The sequence below is a fragment of the Gopherus flavomarginatus genome, chromosome 1 (genome assembly GCF_025201925.1).
Source record: "Gopherus flavomarginatus isolate rGopFla2 chromosome 1, rGopFla2.mat.asm, whole genome shotgun sequence".
Taxonomy (NCBI): domain Eukaryota; kingdom Metazoa; phylum Chordata; order Testudines; family Testudinidae; genus Gopherus; species Gopherus flavomarginatus.
Genome location: NC_066617.1, coordinates 243,266,338 through 243,288,320, shown reverse-complemented (window position 1 = coordinate 243,288,320; position 21,983 = coordinate 243,266,338). Strand labels below are relative to the sequence as shown.

Here is a 21,983-nt window from a genome sequence, read left to right as displayed (position 1 = left end):
GTCAATTTCTGCTTTCTTGGCTCAGAAGTGGAAATCCTCCTACATGCCTGGTACTGTATCTAAAGCTGCCCAGGTCCAGTAGAGCCTCCTCTCCCTTATTTTCATTTTAAATGCTAGTGGGATCCACATACCTCCCTTGCTAGTGGGATCCACATACCTCAGATAGAAAGTGGCACTGTCCATTTAGTCCACCCAATTCCTTCTTTGAGGGCTACAAGGTGAGGTCACACCAGTATCCCTAATCCAGTCTGGGGATGTCTTTTGAAAGGGATATCTGGGCCAAAGCCTTCTACTCCATAGGCACACTTGTTCCCCATTCACAGTGCCATCCCGCTCTAGTGGTGAGCTCTCCATTCACAGCAAGCTGCACGATGAGGTTTGAGCTACCCTACTCCCTCCCACTCCCTTTCCTGTTGATAGTGACCACGGGAATGCTGGGAAATGTAGTTATTTCCCTGCTCCAGGGCTGGCTTTTTGGCAGTGAGCTAACCAAGGAACTACAGCTCCCAGGGCCCCCTGTTGGTTCTCAGCTCCCAGGCTGGATCCTTGCTGGCTGCCACCCCTACAAATCGGCTGCCCCAAGCACCTGCTTGCTTTGCTGGTGGCTAGAGCCGCCCCTGGTCTTGACACGAGAGGCTATCAGTCTATAGTAACATTTACCTCCTATTAATGCTTCAATTAGAATGTATCACTCTGATCTGAAGAAATTTAACTGTTTACTAAATGAAACCCAAAGACTGCACTAAGAGCAATGCTCTCAAGGAATATGACAATCTCCATTCCTGTCTTTATTCCTCATTCTAAATCTCTCCAATAAACATCTTTCCAAAGTTTAAAGACCTGATTAATTTTCTAAATAATACATCATTTTCTTGACAAATGGAATCTAATACCCCTTCCATACTTTAGAACACAAATGCAAGGGGTGAAATTCTGGCCTCAAAAATATACTGGAGTTTTGTCCAGCCAGAGGCTAGTATTTCAGCCCAGATGTTTTTGATCAAACCCATAACAGATGACTCTGTTGTAGGTAACTACATTTGAAACTATCCTTCCTGCAACACAATCTTTACAATACCCTTCTCCATTCAAGAAATGATTTCTTTTGAGCCTTTTTTGTAGCACAATCTTTATTTTACCAGAATCAGTCCTTGAAGACCAATTTTTAAAATACATCAAACTCATGACCAACTTCCCATGCAGTCTAGATATCCAAGAACACTTCTTAGAGGAGAGCATATGCAAACCTGATGCAGTGCATGCTTGCCTACAATATTTATATAAAAATACACACAACTTCTGTTTGATGCTAAATAATTAGCCTGATTTGAATGACGCTTTCTGGTAGGCAACATAAAGCAATTTAATTTTAGCAAGAAAACAAGCATAATAAAGCTTGAGGAAACGAGGCTGAGAGCTTGTACTGGCTTGTACGCTACAGTATCTCTCTGCTGTTCACAATATTTCTCTCTTCAGGGCTTTTTCCATGAATGTCATGTGGCTGCATTTCAAATGTATGCCTTGCATCACACATTGAGTTTTCCCTGATAATTTGAAAGATGTCACCCAAAGATGTAATGCCTTAGACCTGACTTTTAGATTCACTTACAATTCAAACTCTACTTTAATCATTTGCAAAGTGATGTGCAATGAATATTTAATTCAATTATACTTTATTTGATATCCAGTCAGGAAGCTTGGGCATTGTTTTATCACGCTTCAATGTATTACCTCTCAGCAAGATGACAGGCATTTTTAGAGCTCTGGTATAGTGGCACAAGAGATGTATTTTCATGGTGGGTGCAAATTTTGAGCACCTCCAAGCTATGGTAGTAGTTATTAGAATCTGTAAACAGGTACATTTTTGGACCTTTCCCGTCCTCCCGCACTGTCCCTGATCAGGGACAAGTTCTGAAACTTATACAGCGTTTGGAGTTTTGAAGAATCTTGAGTTCTGCCAGTTAGTTTGACTCAAATTTAAATAAATAGTGAAAGAAATCAAATATTGGGGAGGGAATAGAAGGAAGGAAGGGGTGCAGAAGAGAATAAGGAAAGGATCTGGCTCTGGGCGTTGTGCTGTGAGCAAGAGAGAAGGAAAGGAGCAAGGAGGAATGAAGAGGCATCTTTGGAATCATGAAAGAGGAAGGACAGGAAGGGATCAAATGTCACAGCACCACTTCACAGCTGTCCCAGTGCCTAAGCCAGAGCAGTGTTTAGTAGCTGAAAAGTAGCTGGCTAAAGCCAAAGCCAGGCAAGATGGAAGTGATGCTAGTATGAGGAGAGAAACTGAAGAACTAGCCAAACCCATGCAATCACTATCACGTGAGAAGGGGAGGTCTGTCTTCAGGTTGTCAAGACAGCTCAAAGTCTCGGGTTCCTCCTGAACTCTTTGTAGGGTGACCAGATGTCCTGATTTTATAGGGACAGTCCCGATTTTGGGGTGTTTTTCTGATATAGACTCCTATTACCTCCCACCTCCTGTCCCGATTTTTCACACTTGTTATCTGGTCACCCTAACTCTTTGCTGCTATGACATGGACGAGTAGCTCCTAGTGTCCCTTCTTCCAAATCCCACCTAGCCACAGGAATACTTTTCCTCCAAGTGTATGCAGATTATGACACTGACACTCACGCTTTTGTGCCCTTCAAATTATTACTGCAATACATTGCAACTGGAATGATATTGCCTGCCCCAAAAAAGCTCCAGCTGGTTCAGAATGCAGCAACCTGACTGTGCACAGCAGCTCAGCACTCCAGCCATCACACAATCTTCCCAGTGACTACAAGGTCAAATTGATTGTTCCATTCCATAGCAAGTATACTCCTCAAGAAGAATAAAATGGCCAACGGCAAGCATGAGGCCAGTGGGAGCAGGGTTGGAAACACCTCTCCCCCTCACTCTGGTTGCAGTCTGACCTTAAAAACAAACCGATATTCAAGGAAAATCCCTTCAGATTTTTTTTTTTTTAAGGATGGGAGGGAGGAGGTGGAAAAAACACATTACTCTACAAAAATATATTTCGCATTCTTGTTTGACCCAGAGCCATTCAAGGAAAGTCATCAACTACTGGCATAAGGATTCTTATGATTGGGTAATCATAACTCATTACGTTGTTTAAGAGCCAGCGCCGACTTGAAATGTAGTCTGTTAAAAAAGTTAAGTAATTTTAGGTATATCTGCCAGACACTCCCCATCTGTTTTAACAATAATCTTTTTCTGTGTTTTAAAATAATTCTTTCCTCCTTGTTGCTGGACGGACACACACATACACGAAACTGACTTTGCAAATGTACCAGAGAACCAGACTTGAGATAAAGTGCTGTCGAATGCACATATAAACTGCTACGAGAATGTTTCTTATGACTTCCCATGTTATAGTAGGTACAAAATTTGCAGAGAGAAGTGTGATTTCCCTTTAAAGATCAAAATCAACAATTTGTCCAATGTGACTGAGTCAATGTATCTGTAGAAAACTTACCTTTTTCCTTTATTGACCTTTTCTCTATTAATTTTAACATTGAATTCACAGAGTTTGCTAATTTAACAAAGACAGCTATATGACTGTTAGCTAGCTATAAAAGATTAGGTAGAGTAAATGCCTCGGAGCAGTCTGAGGGCACTTTTCTTCGGCAAGGAGCTGACATCGAAACGCCCCATCAGCTTGATGGAAAGAGGGTCCCTGGAAGCCCAGATGATGATCACTCGAAACCATCTCAGACTGTGGGTAACTATATCTGGGAATGTCCTAAACCTATTGCCTGTGTGTGCGCGTGTGGTTACCATCTAATAAATAGTAGTTTTAGATAAGAGCACACTTGCTTGTATCTATTCTTTATCAGACAGACGTGCCATGTTTCCACTGATTTATTCATGACACCACCTGGAGAGAAACAGTTAAGTTATCATTGCTTTGGGTTCTGGAACACCCCGGGTAACATTTCCATATGTTACTTGAAAAAGTTTGCACTCACATTGTCCAAATGTTTCACTTCTAGTTAGGCAAGGTATAATAATACTTAGTCATATATATATTCTCATAGCAAAATGACTAAGTATTATTATTTTATCAACTACAATTGGTTCATAACATAGAGAAAGCATCCTGATTGGTTAATAATTAAATCGAAGTGTTTTAATATCATGTGCTGCTAACAGTCGTAGGAGACACATTAAACAGCCACTTGCAGCTCAGGAGCCTCAGTCTGAGTATCACTAAATTATAATTTGAGAGGGAGAGAGAAAGAAAGAAAGAAAGAAAGAAAGAAAGAAAGAAAGAAAGAACAAGAAAACGAAAAAAATGAATTCACACTACTGTGGTTCTTTTGGGTAATGCACATTGCTAATTTGGCTCTTGAACCACTGAAGTCTAATTAGTGCATGGCAGTCAGAAGAGAGTTGAGGGCTCTTCAAGTTTAGACTGACAGCAAGGATGAAGGGGAAAATCTGATCAGGCTTGGGCAAATCACAGGAACAGAGGTGATTCATCCTATGTTGAGGAAGGAGAACACCTGGATGGAGAGGAGAAGAGAGGATATAACTGGAAAGTACTGCATAGGGAAAGCAGCAACTACAGGAGGGAGTGCAGCAAGGACAGGAGCAGCTTTATGGTTGTCTGTATCATTCACTGAGCTATACAGGCTGGCAGGGCTGGCCCTGCATCAGCATGCTCCACTGGCATAGGACAAGAAAGATAGGATTGAGGCTTGCCCACAAAGGGTGTAATCCTGAGCTCTGAAGTGAATTAATGATTTAGTTGCACAAGTTCTAATGAAAAACTAGAGTTCCTAACCACCATATTAGGCACTCGCTACCCCTTCTGTTTGTGCATGGGCAGCCTTCTGAATAAGCACTGCTGCACTTCCAAAGACTGCAAACAAACCAAGAGAAAAAAGGGCTTGGAGATAGGCCAGTAGCATAGCCCATGGTCTGCAGTACAAATTAAACAACTCCTCTCAAAGGGAGCATACCATGCTGCGGCTGCTAATATACCTCAGAGGCTCTGAGCTAGGGAAGAATCTCCCATCAACCCTAATGCAGATCCTCACAAAGCCTAATTTTGCACCAAGAACCATGAAAGCATATGTAAAACTAAAGATTAAAATTTACCCAATAGTTAATATTTTGTCAACTTGCATTTTAAAAAAAAAAGTCTTGTTTAAAATGTCAGCAAACTTTGACAGAGTTTCTGGTATATTTCCAGAGGGGTTAATTACAGGGGGAGAGTGTAGGGGAGTCGGTTTGGTTTTTTTTGTTCTTTTTTAAAACTTTCTTTCAGTTTTTGACCACTACTGAGGACAGGATGCCTGATCTCATTCACCAAAGGAGCTCCTCCTATGTTCTTATGCTGGCTCAGATGCATTATTTTTTCCTCTCAGCAGACACCTAAATACGTACTAGCAGAATTGTCAACAGTACATTCATTAGTTGTGCCTGGTAATAAATATCAACCCTAACTCATACACATTTAATCAGCAAGTGTAAATATCTTTAGATAAATATATACAGTAAATTTGAATTTCTGACTTGTAAACCATGAAAAACTGAATTATTTCCTCAGCAGCTCAGGTATTTCCATATTGTTTCAATAGTAAATATATTAACAAGAGAAATAGCTTTTTCAGGGAAGAGGGATGGAAAAATTGCAGAGCTCAAATAAAAAAAATTTAGAAATAGCATACTAATTTCATCTGTACTCATTTGCTCCAGAATTTTTACCCCCCAGTGATTTTTCTTCACTCTGGCATTCATAACTAATGTTCTGTAGTCAGAAACTACAAAAATTTGTCAATGAAGCTTGTTCTAGCTACTATACATGTGCACAGTAACACAGGTACATACACAAGATTCAGAAAGGCCCCTTTGAAAGCCAGTAAAGGAAATACAATACTCAACAAATGAAAGAACCAGTACACAGACCTGTGCGTGTGCCCTGATAACCCTTTTCAATAGCACCCAAAATACCTAATGATTTCTGCAATTGTACAGGTGAAGTATGCAAGTTATCGCATCAGAAAGTTGGTTAGACTGAGAGGCCATCACGATCAGTTGGTCATGAGAGGCAGCTGTAGTCTAGTGACATTTTGTCTTTGTGGTGGTTCTATTTCTGGTTCAGCCATGGACCTGCTATGTGGCCTTGGGTACATCACTTCACCTCTCTGTGCCTCTGTTTCCCCTCACTTCTCTGCATCTCTTTCCCCCTCTGCTGTCTTGTCTATATAGAGTGCAAGCTCTTCGTGGCAGGGACTCTCTCTTACTGTGTGGCCATACAGTGCCTATTGCAGTGGTGCTCTGATCTGATCTGGGGCTTATCAGTGCTAATATCACTAAAATAATAATTGAGCCCAGTTGCTCGGGGAGCGGGGGTGGGGGGGATGGGGGAAATTGAAAATACATTTTCACTTAGCAAATAATACTGATTAACAGGTTTATTCAGGTCAGTTTTCTTAAAGCAGAAATATTAGTCCTTATGCATGCAATGTTGTATAGAAACATTTTTGTAAACAAGAATATGCTAACAAATCTAGATATCAAATGAATTAGAGCTTCAATTTTTTTCTTCCACAGTGGTTGGTTTTAATCTTACTTCAGTGACACAGCCATCTTCCCTATTCATAAATTAATTGTCATGAAGAAAAATCAGTGACAATTAGCCATGGCTCACACATTTTTCTACCACACAAGTTTCTGGTGTCATTACACAGCTTTCGGACCATACCACAACTAATCAGCAACTGTATAAAATGAATCTCACTGCCCTGACACATGGCAGATGCTGAAAAATAGTGCACCTCATAAATAATGTTTTGATCTATAAAGTGTCAAGTATGCATATTGTATTGCTATGTCAGAATTACAGTAAACAGTTATCCAATAATAAAAACATATCAGACTGTTTTATGGGCACAGTGTGTGTAACATTAAAGCCATCACTATCAGGCACTGAGACTGTGGTCTTCCAACAGAAACATAAATGTATTCTGGACAGGAACATTCCTACTTTACGGTGACAATCAGTGTATTTGCAGGTGGGAAAAAATGAGAGAACCCAGTTTGCATTCTGCAGAAAGAACAGGGCAAAAGAAGGGATAAAGTAGACAATATATTGTGGTAACGACTGAATGAAAGTGTGTTTTAGAAGTACTAACCACTTCCTGCAAGCCCAATCTATTTAAGCATGCAAATATAAAAGCACATGTTAATGCCCTGTCAGCATACAGCATGACACTTACCTGTTGATAGAAATTATTTTTTTTTAAAAAAGCTCTACAGAACTCAGGAAAAGAGCTGATGGGATTCCCATCCAAAGAATCTTAAAAACAATCACTGTTTAAACAGAAGTTTTACTTTAATTCCTCACTTATAACACTTTATATTATGAAAACTGAAGAAACTTTTTAAAATATAATTTTACTTTCAATATTTTTGCTGGTTTTTACATTTCACTCAGCTTGCATAGAGAAACTAGACTTTTTAATTTCACATTTTGTTCTAATTAACAAAGCACTATATTTGTAACTATTTCTACATTAGGGTTTGTAGCATCGTATGTTTACTGAATTTAAGTACTGGGCCTAAACTCCTTAATTGTGCTCCTTTACAAGAATTTTTAGTAGCCTACTTAAATCACCCACAAAACAGAATTATCCATTGTTTAGAAATTCTTATTTATCCTTTAAAAAAAATATATGCACCTTTTTTAATTTAAGGTGCAGATGCATTGTGAATACGAAAAAATTGAGCTTGCAAATGGGCCATCTTGCTTAAGGTACGGAATAAAGCTGTCTGTGGAGTGAGTGTTTCTGACATCTTACCCTTGTAAAAGTGTTATGTTGTTATAAAAACACTACTGTTGACTCTCATATAGCAAGAAAAAAGAAAAAATACTGTCAATCCTGTTTTCCACCAGTCAGGATATATATATATTCACAAATAGAATTCAAACAAAAGGCCTATAATAATATTTTTTAGAATAAAAACAAGCAAGATGTGGAATTTTTTTTAATTAATTGCACCAACCCATAAAATAAAATGACAAAATGAATTTATGGTTCAAGACAGTAAATATTTTGACCAATTACATAATGTGAAATTATGAACTTAGTAAAGCTGCTTAATTATAGAGGACACTTTTTTAAAAAACACATTTTGCAGTCTGGGGAATTACTGTTACACATACACAACTAAGATAACATTACTGGGTTTATTTCATGTTTAATTAAAAGCACCTATCTCCAGCTCCAGGGATGACTAAAAATTGAAAAAAGGTTAGCCTAACCTGGTTCCGAAAACCCTTTCTATGTATTAAAGTCCATGGTACCGCTACAAGCAAAATGCTTGCAATATCATGCATCAAAATAGTAAATGTCATGGCAGTGAGCAGAGTGGAAGTTACAGTACCTACTTAGTGTCTACACATCAAGTGTCACAGAAAGCTGCCTGTCATGTGAAATCGAAAATATAAAAGCAATTATGCAAGCACCAAGTTTCTGGATGAGAGACTTCAGCAAGAGGGCAGGTTAAGGAGTACTTGTAAAAATTATTTTAACATAAAACAATTGTATGAAGAATGATCAACTTGCCTTATGAATTTATTTACTGTTGTTTTGTTTCCTACTCTCAGTATTGCCTTTGTGTAGTAATTTGGGCCCAGGTCAGGGAAGCACTAGAGCATGTGCTTTTTAACTCCTTGGGTGAGATTCTGTGATGTGCCTTTAAGAGGTACAGCACAGAATGTATAGCCCAGTTGGAGTAGGCATGAGGGAAGATGTACTGCGGTGGCTTTAAGCCACCACTGCACTCTGCTACAGTGGCTGGAGAGGCCCACCATGTAATAAAGCACTTGTTTATAAGGTGGGGTATTACACTCCATGGAGGTGCGATTTTTGAAGTGCATAACACGTTGCAGATTAACTGGTCTGTGTAGACCCTACGTTCTTTAGTGTGCTTTTACATAGTACTCCTTCCAAGAGTACTAGTTTAAGTGCACTCATAGGACCAATCGATGTGCACCACATTAGTGCACTTTAGAAATCACACCCCAGTAGAGCGTACTACCCCACCATGTAGACAAGCTCTTAGACGAGGGTTGCCATCTCTGAGGTACAAAATAAAACAGGACATGCAGGATGATCCTGAGCCCATAAAACTGGACAGCTGGCAGCATGTACTGATCACCCTTACAGATTCCCCAGGAGAAGCTATGTCAAAAAAGGGATGATCCTGGGAAAACCTGGACAGGTGGCAACCTTACTTTAGAAAGCATAGGGGGTATAGAAAGCATAGAAAGCATAAATTACAACAGTGTCCCAGTGGGTTACAGCTCTAGCAGGAATTACTGCATGGTGCAGCCCTACCCAGATACACACACACATCCTGCTCCAATGCCAAGGCTCTCGAGGGGGTCCTTGTAACAGTCTTATATCTGTTTCCCACAGTGTTTGTGTCAGGCTAATCCTGCCCAGGCCAGATACAGGGCTTTTGGGGTCCTTTTTACTTGGCTTAAAGGGACCAGAGGCGGGATGAGAATCTCATCCCTTCACTTGAAGCACATGCTTGCATCTCATTGAAATGAATGTGCTTAAGCACCATTCCCCAGACTAAGGCCATGTCTACATCTAAAATTTTGCAGCGCTGGTTGTTACAGCTGTATTAGTACAGCTGTATAGGGCCAGCGCTGCAGAGTGGCCACACTTACAGCAACCAGCGCTGCAAGTGGTGTTAGATGTGGCCACACTGCAGCGCTGTTGGGCGGCTTCAAGCGGGGTTCGGGGAACGCGAGAGCAAACCGCGGGGAATCAGGTCTCCTTCCCCGGTTTGCTCCAGTGTTCCCCGAACCCCCGAACAAGCAGGTCTCCTTCCCTGCGGTTTGCTGGGTGGTTCGGGGAACGCGAGAGCAAACCCAGGAAAGGAGACCAGCTTCGCCGCGGTTTGCTCTCGCGTTCCCCGAACAAGCAGGTCTCCTTCCCTGCGGTTTGCAGGGTGGTTCCGGGAAACGCGAGAGCAAACCGCGGCGAAGCTGGTCTCCTTTCCCGGTTTGCTCTCGCGTTCCCGGAACCACCCAGCAAACCTCAGGGAAGGAGACCTGCTTGCTCGGGGTTCGGGGAACGCGAGAGCAAACCGCGGCGAAGCTGGTCTCCTTTCCCGGTTTGCTCTCGCGTTCCCGGAACCACCCAGCAAACCTCAGGGAAGGAGACCTGCTTGCTCGGGGTTCGGGGAACGCGAGAGCAAACCGCGGCGAAGCTGGTCTCCTTTCCCGGTTTGCTCTCGCGTTCCAGGAACCACCCAGCAAACCTCAGGGAAGGAGACCTGCTTGCTCGGGGTTCGGGGAACGCGAGAGCAAACCGCGGCGAAGCTGGTCTCCTTTCCCGGTTTGCTCTCGCGTTCCAGGAACCACCCAGCAAACCTCAGGGAAGGAGACCTGCTTGCTCGGGGTTCGGGGAACGCGAGAGCAAACCGGGGAAGGAGACCAGCTTGATTACCAGAGGCTTCCTCAGGTATGCTGGGATACCTGCTTATTCCACGGAGGTCAAGAAAAGCGCTGGTAAGTGTCTACATTTGATTACCAGCGCTGGATCACCAGCGCTGGATCCTCTACACCCGAGACAAAACGGGAGTACGGCCAGCGCTGCAAACAGGGAGTTGCAGCGCTGGTGGTGCCCTGCAGATGTGTACACCTCCTAAGTTGCAGCGCTGTAACTCCCTCACCAGCGCTGCAACTTTCTGATGTAGACAAGCCCTAAGAATATGTTCTTTAATCAGGGCCTTGCACTTGAGCAAAGTAGGTGTAAAACTGTTACCAAATCAGAACAGTGCTGTTTTGCATCTACTTTGCACAAGTGTAAATAACTACACAAGATGCAAAGCAGTGCAGGTTTGGACTCTTTAACCTCAATGGAAACAAAAAAGGATTGGAAGAGCAATGGGAAATAACATACCCAAGGATCTTTGCTAGCCCTCTCAAAGAGACAAGGAAAATAGGCCAGATTATCGCATCGAAATGCTACAGAAAGCAGTGTCCTCATTTCTGAACACTGACCTTTACGTATGACAGGGAGATAAGATATTACATCCTAAAAGGAAACACAGGAATGAGAAGCAGGAATACTGTGCTCAAAATCGTCATTTTGACATTTCAGACTCTGAATAAACCTTGCTTGAAAAAAATCTCTGTAGTTTCCTTTCTATTTATGACAACTCATATTTTACTCATAGTAATTTTTAAAACATGTATTTAAACCTCCAAGATCAATGGAAATATTTCCATATTTTTTGCAATTACAGTGGACATTGTTTTAAAATTCCCTGTTGTATTAGTAATCCAATCACATGAGTACTGAGAGCCTGAAAATGACAAGACCTAAATCAAAAGCAAAGATTATTTAGCTGATTTTTATTCTCCATGCTGAAGCAAGTGCTTACTTGTGTCAACTAACCACAACATAGTGAATGTATAAATACTGAAAAAAAATTAAAAATAATCTAAGTAGCTATTAGTATTCCAGGTAAAGAACTGTGTTTTCAATATAAAATATTTAAAATGACATTGTACCTTTAAAATAATTTAAAATGTGCACTAGTAATATTATTTATATTAGAGGAGGAACTATTTTATAATTTCCCCCATTTCCATCACATAAAGTAAATTTTAACCTTAGCAGAAAAGCAGTTGTCCAGAGGTAATAAGACGAGACACCAAACTATATCTTAGTTGACCAAAAAAAAAAAAAAAAAACCATCCCAGGAAAGAGAGCCAGATGCACTGAGCCTTCTCAATGTAACAAAAAAATCCATGCTTGGTTTGTATATATAGCCTTGTAGTAACTTGAAAAGCCAGATCACAAGATCTTCTGAAAGGAAATATTAAAATGGAAAGAATAGCAGGGAGGGAGTAAAACATGTGGAGCTTGCATAAGGATATTATTCTCTTTCCAATACACATATAACTTAACATGTACAGGTATACCTTAACACGTGTTACACCTGTTTAAAAAGTGTCACTATGTACTGTACTTTAAATCATTCTCTAAAGAGATGAGAAAACTTATGAACTCTAATCTAGAACTAAAGTCTTCTAAATCTCTATGATTCCGTCATTAAAATTATTCAGACACCCTGTTACCATTATCCTACTAGCATAAGAAGTTATGTCAAACTGGACCTAAAATGTAGGTCTGCAAAAGAAGTATTTTACAAAGCAAATATCAATACAATTTGTCCACCTTTGTTCAATTTGTACAGCCCCTCACACAATAGGGTCCAGGTCCATGCCAGGGGTTCCCTAGATGGTACAGGAATACACATAAATAATAATATGATGCCTAATGATGTAAACTTTCCTCTGTGTAACTCACAGCTCCAGTCATTATATTAATGAACACAAGATGGTTGAAGGAGACACTAACAAGCCAAAGGTTATGTCTGCACTACAGCCTATGTCAGTATAAAATATGTCGCTCAGGGGTGTGAATAAACCATCCTCCAAGCAACATAAATTACAGCAACATAAGCGCTTGTGTGCACAGCTCTATGTTAGTGGGAGAGCGTCTTCACCAGATACAGTGCATCAGGGCAGCTACACTGGTACAGCTGTGCTGCTGTACGTGTAGACGTGCCCTAAGGTGAGTAAACTGAGAACACAAGGAAAAGTAAACCAGAATACTATTTTCTTCAATTTTAATAACCTAAGATATTAAACACATGGGTAATGGTTTTTTTTTGAGGAGAGGGTTAATATTTGGGACCTCATTCTGCCTCAGTGAAAATCAATAGATCTGATTCTCCATTGCTTTGCACTTTAGTATTCATAAGGTACCATGTGTTTGAATGAACTATTCCAGTGGTTCCCAAACTTGTTCTGCCGCTTCCAGCAGCTCCCATTGGCCTGGAGCAGTGAACTGCGGCCAGTGGGAGCCGCGATCGGCGAAACCTGCGGACGTGGCAGGTAAACAAACCGGCCTGGCCCGCCAGGGTCTTTCCTTGCACAAGTGGCAGAACAAGTCTGGGAACCACTGAACTATTCAGATTTGGTAGCATTGTACAATCTCTTTACCCGGGTACAACTGACTACTTCCATCTTGTCTACAGTTGAGAAACAGACAAAAAAATTCCCACTCGTGTTATCACCTCTTCAGCTGAATCAGCGAATGCCATAACATAAAACCAAGTCCCACAGCAAAACCATTTTTATCACTGCATAAATCAGACTTACTTTTAGCAGGTTTAACTAATACAGTGGTAAAACCAGGGTGTGTCACAGCAGCCTTGTCTATACTAAGGCTCTCATCATCCAAACTGATGGGAAATATTTTTTTTTAAGTTTATCTTTGGGTGCACCAAGACACAAGGTGCAAGACAGTACAGTCTCAAGACCAGTGGAATTACCAGTGGAAGTGATATGGTACCATGTGGTCTATATATAGAGTACTTTGTTCTGCAGTACTTTTATGGGCCGCATTACTGCAGTATCAGAGCAACTCACAATTTTTAATGTACTTAGCCTCACAACGCCTCTCAGGAGTAGGAAAAAACTATTAACCTCATGTTATAGATCAAAACAGAGGCACAGAACATTAAGGCCCAGATCCTTAAAGGTATTTAGGCTGCTAACTTCCACTGAAATCAGTGGAAGTTAGCAGCCTAAATATCTTTGTGGATTCATGCCTCAGTGACTTGCCTGAAGTCACACAGGAAGTCTGTCGCAGAGCAAGAAACAGAATCCATGACTATGGAGTCCAAAGTTAACTCCCTAACCACTAGACCATCCTTTTTCTAATTATGTTTTGTATCTTAAAGACAAGTGAGACATTGTGCAACCTAAAGACTAAATCAACACTCCTTTTACTAATGTGAAACTTTTAAAAAAAACGTAAAACATGTAAAAGCTAAACAGAAAAACTACAGTGGCTGCCCATACAAAGATCCACTGGCTTGAAAGAGTATTTAAAGTCTAAGCTTTCCAGGGCAGGGAATGTCTCTTACTTTGTTTGTGGAGGGGCCCTCATTTTAGTTGAGCCCTCTAGACCCTATAGTAATACAAAGTAATAATACGATTTTCAGAGGTGTTCTATGCTTTCAAAATGGGGAATTCTATTACATCTTACATAGAGTAGTTTTTTCTAATCTGTAAGTGGGACTTTTAAAACTAGGAAACAAATATATTCTGTTAAAAATGTAAACGGTTTTCTACTTGTGGGTTCTTCATAGTGCCCTTTACCCTTCTAGGTCATAACATGTGTTTAAATATGGGTTGTCCCCAAAAGCACTTAAATTATCAGTTGCCTTCTCAATCCTGATTCCTACCATGACGTCTTAATGTTGAGTTTAGGACATGTAGATGTGTAATTTCAAGGTAATTTGTCTTCTTTTATCATAAATATAATTTTTAAGGAAGTTAAAATTAAAATCATTTTCCAGACAAGAAGCAAAATCCAAAGTTGCATCCCTGCTCGTCACCCTCCCGCATCACCATTTCTTCATGTGTCACAAAACATAAACAATTCCAGATTTTACATTCATATAGAATTTAAGAGACTTAAGTTCATATAGCTAAGGCTATAGCACAATTCAGTAACAAACTCTAGTCCCACCACAGTAATAATGAACCGTTTACTCATGTTGTGGCAGCATGCTGGACAGTGTTGCAACTTGGCTCACCCACATGGCAGTACTGTTGCCTGAAAATGGCATGTAATTCTCATGAAGAGAAATTGTCTAAGCTTTTCAATAAGAGAGGTATTATTGATCTCAATATATTTTTATCAGAACAATTTGTATAGTATACTTCAGTAAGTTACAGAGGGGTTATACATAGTTTGAAAAACTTGAAATATAAATGTGGCCTTGGTGCTGGAGAGTTCAATGTCATAAAGTGCTGAAGATATGAATACACATCAGACAAATAAATTAGTAGCTAATTTATTTCTCTGGTTTATTTAACAATATTCTAAGCTTAGCACATTAAATAAAAACTCACAGACAATGGGTAGGATTAACAACGGCTTTGTCTTAGAACAATGAGACATGTCAACTGAACCAATTACCATTTTATTTTGGATACCAAAAATTAAAAGACCAGAAGGAACAAAACAGTGCATTGCACTGGTATTGGTGAAAGCGATTTGGGGAGAAAACAGGTTGCATTGCATGATAATTTTAGCCTTCAGATGGTCTACATGGAAACAGGGGTCGGAGAAGTTGAATTCAGACCTGGGGGGGAGAAGAGGGGCTGATTTTTTTTTTTTTAACATTGGTGTAACTCCACTGATTTCAGTTAAGCTACTCCTAATTACAGTAGTGTAAGAGGAGATTCAAACCTCTGGTGTTAACACAGTGCTTAGTTTTTAATGAAAGAAGTGCCAGGTCTCAAGAAATTTTTTTTTACTTTCATTCCTCACGTGGCAAGCCCAGAGGTGCTGGGGCTCAACCCTGGCACAAATTAAGCTCTATGTTAACAGCTTCAGCTCCTTTAGGGACAAATTCATTAGGTGACAAATTGTGGTAAAAGTTACTCTTAAAATTGATGTGGTAGTGTAAGTTACATCAGCTTGGCAATCAATGTGTAAAATAAGTGTAACTTATACACTGAGCAGGTGTAAAAAGAAAATCAGCTAAGAGGCCTGCTTTAACTTTCTCCCTCCAGTTAATTAATTATTCTACTATGCTTCCTACACATGTAAGCTACACTTGTTTTGCACATTCTCTGGGCCCAATCTCCTACAGCCTTGCACATTCTGTAGTCACGTACATCTGTGCAAAATGGATGTACAGTGATATCATATCAGAATGGTGCATTTTACATGCACTTTCCGGGAGTATAAATAATGACACAAGATTCAAGGTAGTGAAGAATTGCGCCCTCTGAATGCTAAGTCTGTACAAGTTAGACCACCATTTACAGTCATTTTTCATTAACTAAAGGCTGCCGGATAATTTACACCATTTGATTTGTTTCATGATTCTAATCTCACTCCCCACCTACTGCCAAATGATCATACTGTGCATCGGTTGGTGAGAACTATAAAAACAAAATGTAAACATACACAGCTTGATAGTACAAGTGACACAGCATATTAAATATCACTGTAAATCTCACTTTTGTGTTACTTTTGACCAGCCCCTTTATAAAACCATCTATGATTATGAATTCCAAATAATGATCCCATAATAATACACTGAACTGTCTCTGGTGAACATCTCTCCAAATCAATGTTGCGTAAGACAATCACAGACACACACATATACATGTTGTGTTAGCATTTTATACTGCTGTCCATCATCGCAGTATCTGAGTGCTATATGTACACACGCATTTTATAGCATAGTCAGTGAGACTAAGACAACAGAGTGAATGTCTCTGATCTCTGCAAAAGCTGAATGATTTCCAAGATCACATGATACACAGACTTTCAGGGGAAATCCCACCTATACCTTCATGCTACATTGTAGACCAGGGATCAGCAACCTTTGGCACACGGCTCACCAGGGTAAGCGCACTGGTGGGCCAGGCCAGTTTGTTTACCTGCCGCGTCCAAAAGTTCGGCCGATCACGGCTGCCACTGGATGCAGCAGGCCAGTGGTAGCTGCAGGAAGCGGCACGGGGTGCGGGATGTGTTGGCCTGCACTTCCCACCGCCCCCATTGGCACGGAGCAGCGAACCACGACCAGTGGGAGCTGCGATCAGCCGAACTTGTGGACGCGGCAAGTAAACAAACCGGCCCGGCCTGCCAGGGCATGCCAAAGGTTGCCGATCCCTGTTATAGACTAATGACAATATGTCTTCTATTCGGTAAGAGCGATATTCCCAGAAGATTTCCAATTGGGAAATGAAAAAAGAAAAAAAAACTTTGCCTATAATATGGTAGTTCCAAAAGTCCCCCTGTGCATAAGCAAAATATGCTGGCTGCCTCCCCACTCTCAGGCAAAAAGTGGACTATAGACTTGTTTTAGACCTGCAGCTCTTCCTAAGAGATGCATTTTATTATTTTATTTTGCTAAGTACTCAAAAAGAGTTAAAATATTTAGGCATAGAGACACAGGGGGAGCTACTGCAGTACACATAATGATTAATCAGAACTAGTATTGAGGTGGGCCAGACCAAAGCCCTCTACAAACTGACTCTAAAGGGAAGAAGGGGAAAAGGAAGTTTTAAGTGCTGACATAACAGGAAACATTATCAAAGTCTAACAACTTGTGTGAGGGTTGTTTTCCCTGCTTAAATATATTTACACAAAATTAAAGCTTACTTTTTTGAAAGGCTTTTTCTACCAAAGATCTTTCTAATCCCCTGGTCAAAGTCCATTAAAACAATTTGTATAAAAACAAATAAAAACAACTATGATCCTTGCCATTTTCCAATCTCCCTACTTCCCCCATTCTTCAGGGGCCTGATTCTTTGCTGCTTTACACCTTGTGCAGCCACCACTTAGACCAGGTGTTCTCAAACTGGGGATTGTGACCCCTCAGGGGGACACAAGTTTATTTCATGGAGAGTTTGAGCTGTCAGCCTCCACTCCAAATCCTGCTTTGCCTTCAGCATTTATATTGGTGTTAAATATTTTTTGAAGTGTTTTTAATTTACAAGGAGGGTCGCACTCAGAGGCTTGCTGTGTGAAAGGGGTCCCCAGTACAAAAGTTTGAGAACCACTGACTTAGACTCACACGAAGTGAGTGTAAAATGCCACAATTCTGATGTGACTGTGATTTCCATCTACTTAGTATAAATGTAAGGGTGACATCAGGGCTTGTCTACACTAGAAAGTTTTACCACTTTAACTATACTAATATGACTAAGTGACAAAATGTCCCTCGGTGTGGATGCAGTTATACTGGCATAAAAGTGCTTATACCAATATAGCTTATTGGGTTTGGGAAGCAAAAAAGCTATATCGGTATAATTGCATCCACACTAGAGCCTATACCTGTATGTCAATACAAAAATCACATCCCTAATTGATGTAGTTATACCAGTAGAACTTGCAGTGTAGACGAGGCCAAAAGTATGAGGTAGTGACAAAATCAGGCTCAAAGTTATTTATTGTCTAGTTTCTTCCTAATATTTTTGTAAGAGTCTTTGAAGATCTGACTTACGGATTTTTAAATCAACTTTAAATTTAGGAATTTAAACTTTGAAATCCTAACCCATGTTGGCTTCAGAAGTGGATTTGTACATCTTTAAAACTTCTCTGTTTAGGGTCTAAATTCAGAACACATTCCTATTACAGAAAGCACTTAAGCACATTCAAGTCCTACTGAAGTACACAGGAACTAAACACATGCACAAGTGCTTTCCTGAAATTGGGGCCAGAGTCAGGAGTTATGGTCTTTGCAGAATTACTTCCTTGTTCATTTCAGTGCTATATAATCACACCTTATTCATGTTTTAAGATAGTGGGCAAGACATATACAATAAAAGCTTAAACCAAAGTCTTTACGCTTGTTCAATATTTACAGTATTCATAGCATCAAACAGAACAATTTTGGTAACTTAAGACAAATACCTTTTCTTTGTTATTTAATGTACCATAGTATTCCTGTTAAATGAACCCACTGTCTCGGATATTAAAGAAATTGCTGCTTACATTTACTGTGTCATTTAAATTAAAAATCTGTTCCTGTTCCAAGCCCCACTCGCCTTCATCCTCATCTTCAGGTTCTGCTTCAGACACATTGCGAGTGTTTTCGTACAAAAAGATCTGCTCATCAACATGAGCTGGGGCTAACCGGTTTCTCTTAGCACTTACAACATTAGCAGAGGAACCAAAAAGGCGTTCAGGGAAGACTCTTGTGGCTAGAATACACCAATATTTCTGAAGTACCTTTGGTAAAACAGGAAATAATGCTAGTCTGTCAGACCACCACTTAAGTGGGTCTTCATTTAGACCAAGAACCTTTTGTGACTTAAAGTTGCTCAATTCCTCAACAATCTGAGCATGCCATTCCTCTTGGTCTTCCACCCCTCCTGTTTGGCAAAAGATTTCCGCAAGCATGTTATTGATTGCGCTAGTAGGGGGAGGAGTAGAGGAGATGATTATTTTTTTCACAGGTGGCTCTTCTGACACTGTAAAGAACTTTTCTTCAGGCCTGAAAGTGTTTTCTTTTACTTTTTCCAAAAGGCTTTTTGCTTCCTCCACCACTCTGTTTTCTACCTGTTGCCGTTCAAATGCTGAAAGGAAAGGTAGTTTTTTGTACCTAGGGTCCAGAAAAGTTGCAACATTGAGAAACATGTCTATCTCAGGTGTATGCTGGTATGTTGTTGATAACTCTTTGGCTATCACTTCCTTGGCCATGCTAATTTCTTTCAAATCATTCTCTTTGATGTTCAATGTGGTATTTAGAAGCATGTGGAGGAGGGGTTTCACCATACTTATAGTTGGATATTTTGAAGCAGACATCATCTCAGCAACCTGTTTAAAGGGTTGAAGTAGGTCCACCAGGCCTTCAATTGTATTCCATTCACTGGCTTCCAGCATCAGATGGTGGTTATTGCTGTCCTCCACAAGAACTGCTGCAATTACAAACTGCTGTTCCTTAAGACGTTGCAACATGGCAAGTGTGCTTCCCCACCAGGAAACACGATCACTTACAAGCATACAGTGGAGAATATTTTGTTGCTTCTGCTTCTCACTTAACATGTACATTGCGACTGTGGATTGCTGAAAATATTCCACCAGTTTTCGGCACCTGGCAAGGAGGCTGCACAGTTTTGGAAGCTGAAAAGCTTGTTGTATTCCCGCATTAAAAGTCTGCCCCAAACAAGGCATTTGTACTGGAATATCTAGGAGAGAGCAAGCTTTCACAATGTCTTTACCATAATCTGTTGTAGCACCAAAGACTTTTGTATTGATCCCCCATTCAATAAAGATTTCATAGAGGACTCGTGTAATAGTTTCTGCAGTATTTTCCTCTGGCACTTCAAATGTTTTTAAACAACGGGAGTTAACAGCCAGACAGTTAGAAGGGCTACTGTTCAGAAAATGAACTGCAAGTGTTACATACGATCTATTCTGGTTTTCACTTCTCCACATATCAGTGGATATGCCACACCATAGAATTTCAGTAAGTTCTTTTAACACAATTTCTCTAATAGCATTGTATTTTTCAGGAATTGCTTTTGTGCAGAAATATTTCCTGCTAGGAAGTTCATATCTAGGATCTGCTGTTCTCAAAAGTGCCTTGAATGTGGGTTCATCAACAATGGAGGAAGGATACATGCCCTCACAAATTAGGCTAATCACAGCAGCAGTCAATTCCTGATGCTTTTTGTTTTCATAATTGTGGCTGGTCTTCATAATTAAAGTGTCTTGAACAACCTGCTGTGATGATTCTGGCTTCAGTTTTGAAAATGCAGTAGCAAACGCTTCCCTCATTTGCTCAGTGTTACTTTTCACAAATTCACAGAACTCATCAGGATGATTTTTCTCAAGGTGGTATGAAAGGTTGGACGTGTTTCCTGAATAGGCAATTTGGGCCATGCAGATGCGGCAATAGATTTTCTTCCACTGTAATATGCATCCTTCTGCATTGGTATCAAACCCAAAGTACTTCCATACTTTACTCTTTGCTCTTGGATGAGCCACTAACTTTAGATCTGATGGCGAGCCTTCTAAGCTTTTATTCTCCATTGCTTCTTGGCCACCGTCCCACCTTTTGATCCTTCACTCATTAATGAGTACCTGATAAAGGCAGTAAGATAAAGATACAATGAGAAAGCACACGTCGAGCACACTCAAGTATGTGATATCAGTGCTTTTGTGAATACACCAAGAAACCTACCTTACTAATTACATTTGAAAAATAAAAGATGAAGTTTACAGGAAGTGTGACCTATAGGAAGACCCATTAGAATGTCAAAAATAAAAGTGTTTTAATATGTGAAGCGATGCTGTGACTGAGCTAGTACAACCAAGAAAAACTGAGTTTCTTGAGTAACATGAAAATTCTTGGTAGAGAAAGTATAACAATCACTGTAGAGTTTAAGAACGTTGTCGTCATGTACATTAGACATTTGTTATAGTAGTCTCCTATCCTGAAATTATACTTAAGCTTGAGTCAACATCCCTTTGCACAAGAATTATTGAACTCTGCTGTTTCTGCTATTTCAGCAGAAATTTGATACACAAGGAATAAATTTGCTGAAACCAATTTTGTTAAATTGGTTTGACTTTGTTAGAGATTAATTTTTTAAGTTATACATCACAACTATGGAACTGATCCTGCTCTGCTCAAATCAAAAGGACATTTTCCAACTGGATTCAGTTAAAGTAGGATCAGAGCCCTCATGCACAGCAACAATATACATTTGAAGACTTTCCTGCCTGCCTCTTTGTGGAATTACTGTTCAGAGCTCTTGGCTCCTGGAAAATCAGCACCTTATAATTGCAGGAAGAGAGGCATGCAGGGGAACTTCTATCAATGCATTGAAATATGTCAGTTTGAACATTCTTTTTAGCTGTTCAGAAGAACAAATGTAAGAGTTTTCTACAGAGTGTGCTCTGGAAAATTATAGCTACAGATTTGCATGGGGCAAAATATTTTTCCCAGAAAAGTATAATAAAGCCACCAGTCTCCCTTCAAGCAACTACCTGCCAGAGCTCATTTCTCTGCACCAGTGCACCACTACACATGGCTGAGACTGCATTTGTAGATGTTGCTTTGTCTACCTCTACCATGGCTGCAAGCTAGCCAGATCATTGCCAACAGACCCTCAGAACAACAAATAGCCCCATTCTTGAAATGCCTAGTAAATGGGTAACAAAAAGATCAGTAAGGAGAGGGTACGGGAGCCATCAGGGAACAGTGGTGCAGGCACATACAAAAATTTGAGAAGACCAGAGTTGAGAATACATTCATGATGCATTCTACTGAGAATGGCACGTCAACAAATCAGTAAGTTGGGGGAAGAGGACATGTCCCCATCTTTCCCTGTCAGTGGCAGCACCATGCCAGGAAACAGAAAAAGAAAGCCTTGGATAAGTAAAACAAGCTA

The 21,983-nt window shown here is 40.2% G+C and overlaps 1 protein-coding gene across 9 annotated transcripts in view; it reads right to left on the bottom strand.

Annotated features, from left to right (window-relative positions):
• ZBED1 (zinc finger BED-type containing 1) overlaps positions 1–21,983 on the bottom strand; it is a 254,154-nt gene that overhangs the window by 209,381 nt on the left and 22,790 nt on the right. For 4 of the 9 annotated variants that reach the window (XR_007770959.1, XR_007770954.1, XR_007770957.1 and 1 more), the window contains exon 2: positions 18,577–20,670. The exons of 1 other annotated variant lie outside the window; for it this stretch is intronic. Coding sequence is in view for 4 of the 8 variants with exons in the window: in XM_050933093.1 (XP_050789050.1) it covers positions 18,532–20,619 (2,088 nt within the window). In the remaining 4 variants the exon portion in view is untranslated. Of the gene's footprint in view, positions 1–14,898; positions 20,671–21,983 lie in introns of those variants that run through there. 4 more of the 9 variants (XM_050933093.1, XM_050933072.1, XM_050933083.1 and 1 more) reach the window with 1 other exon arrangement.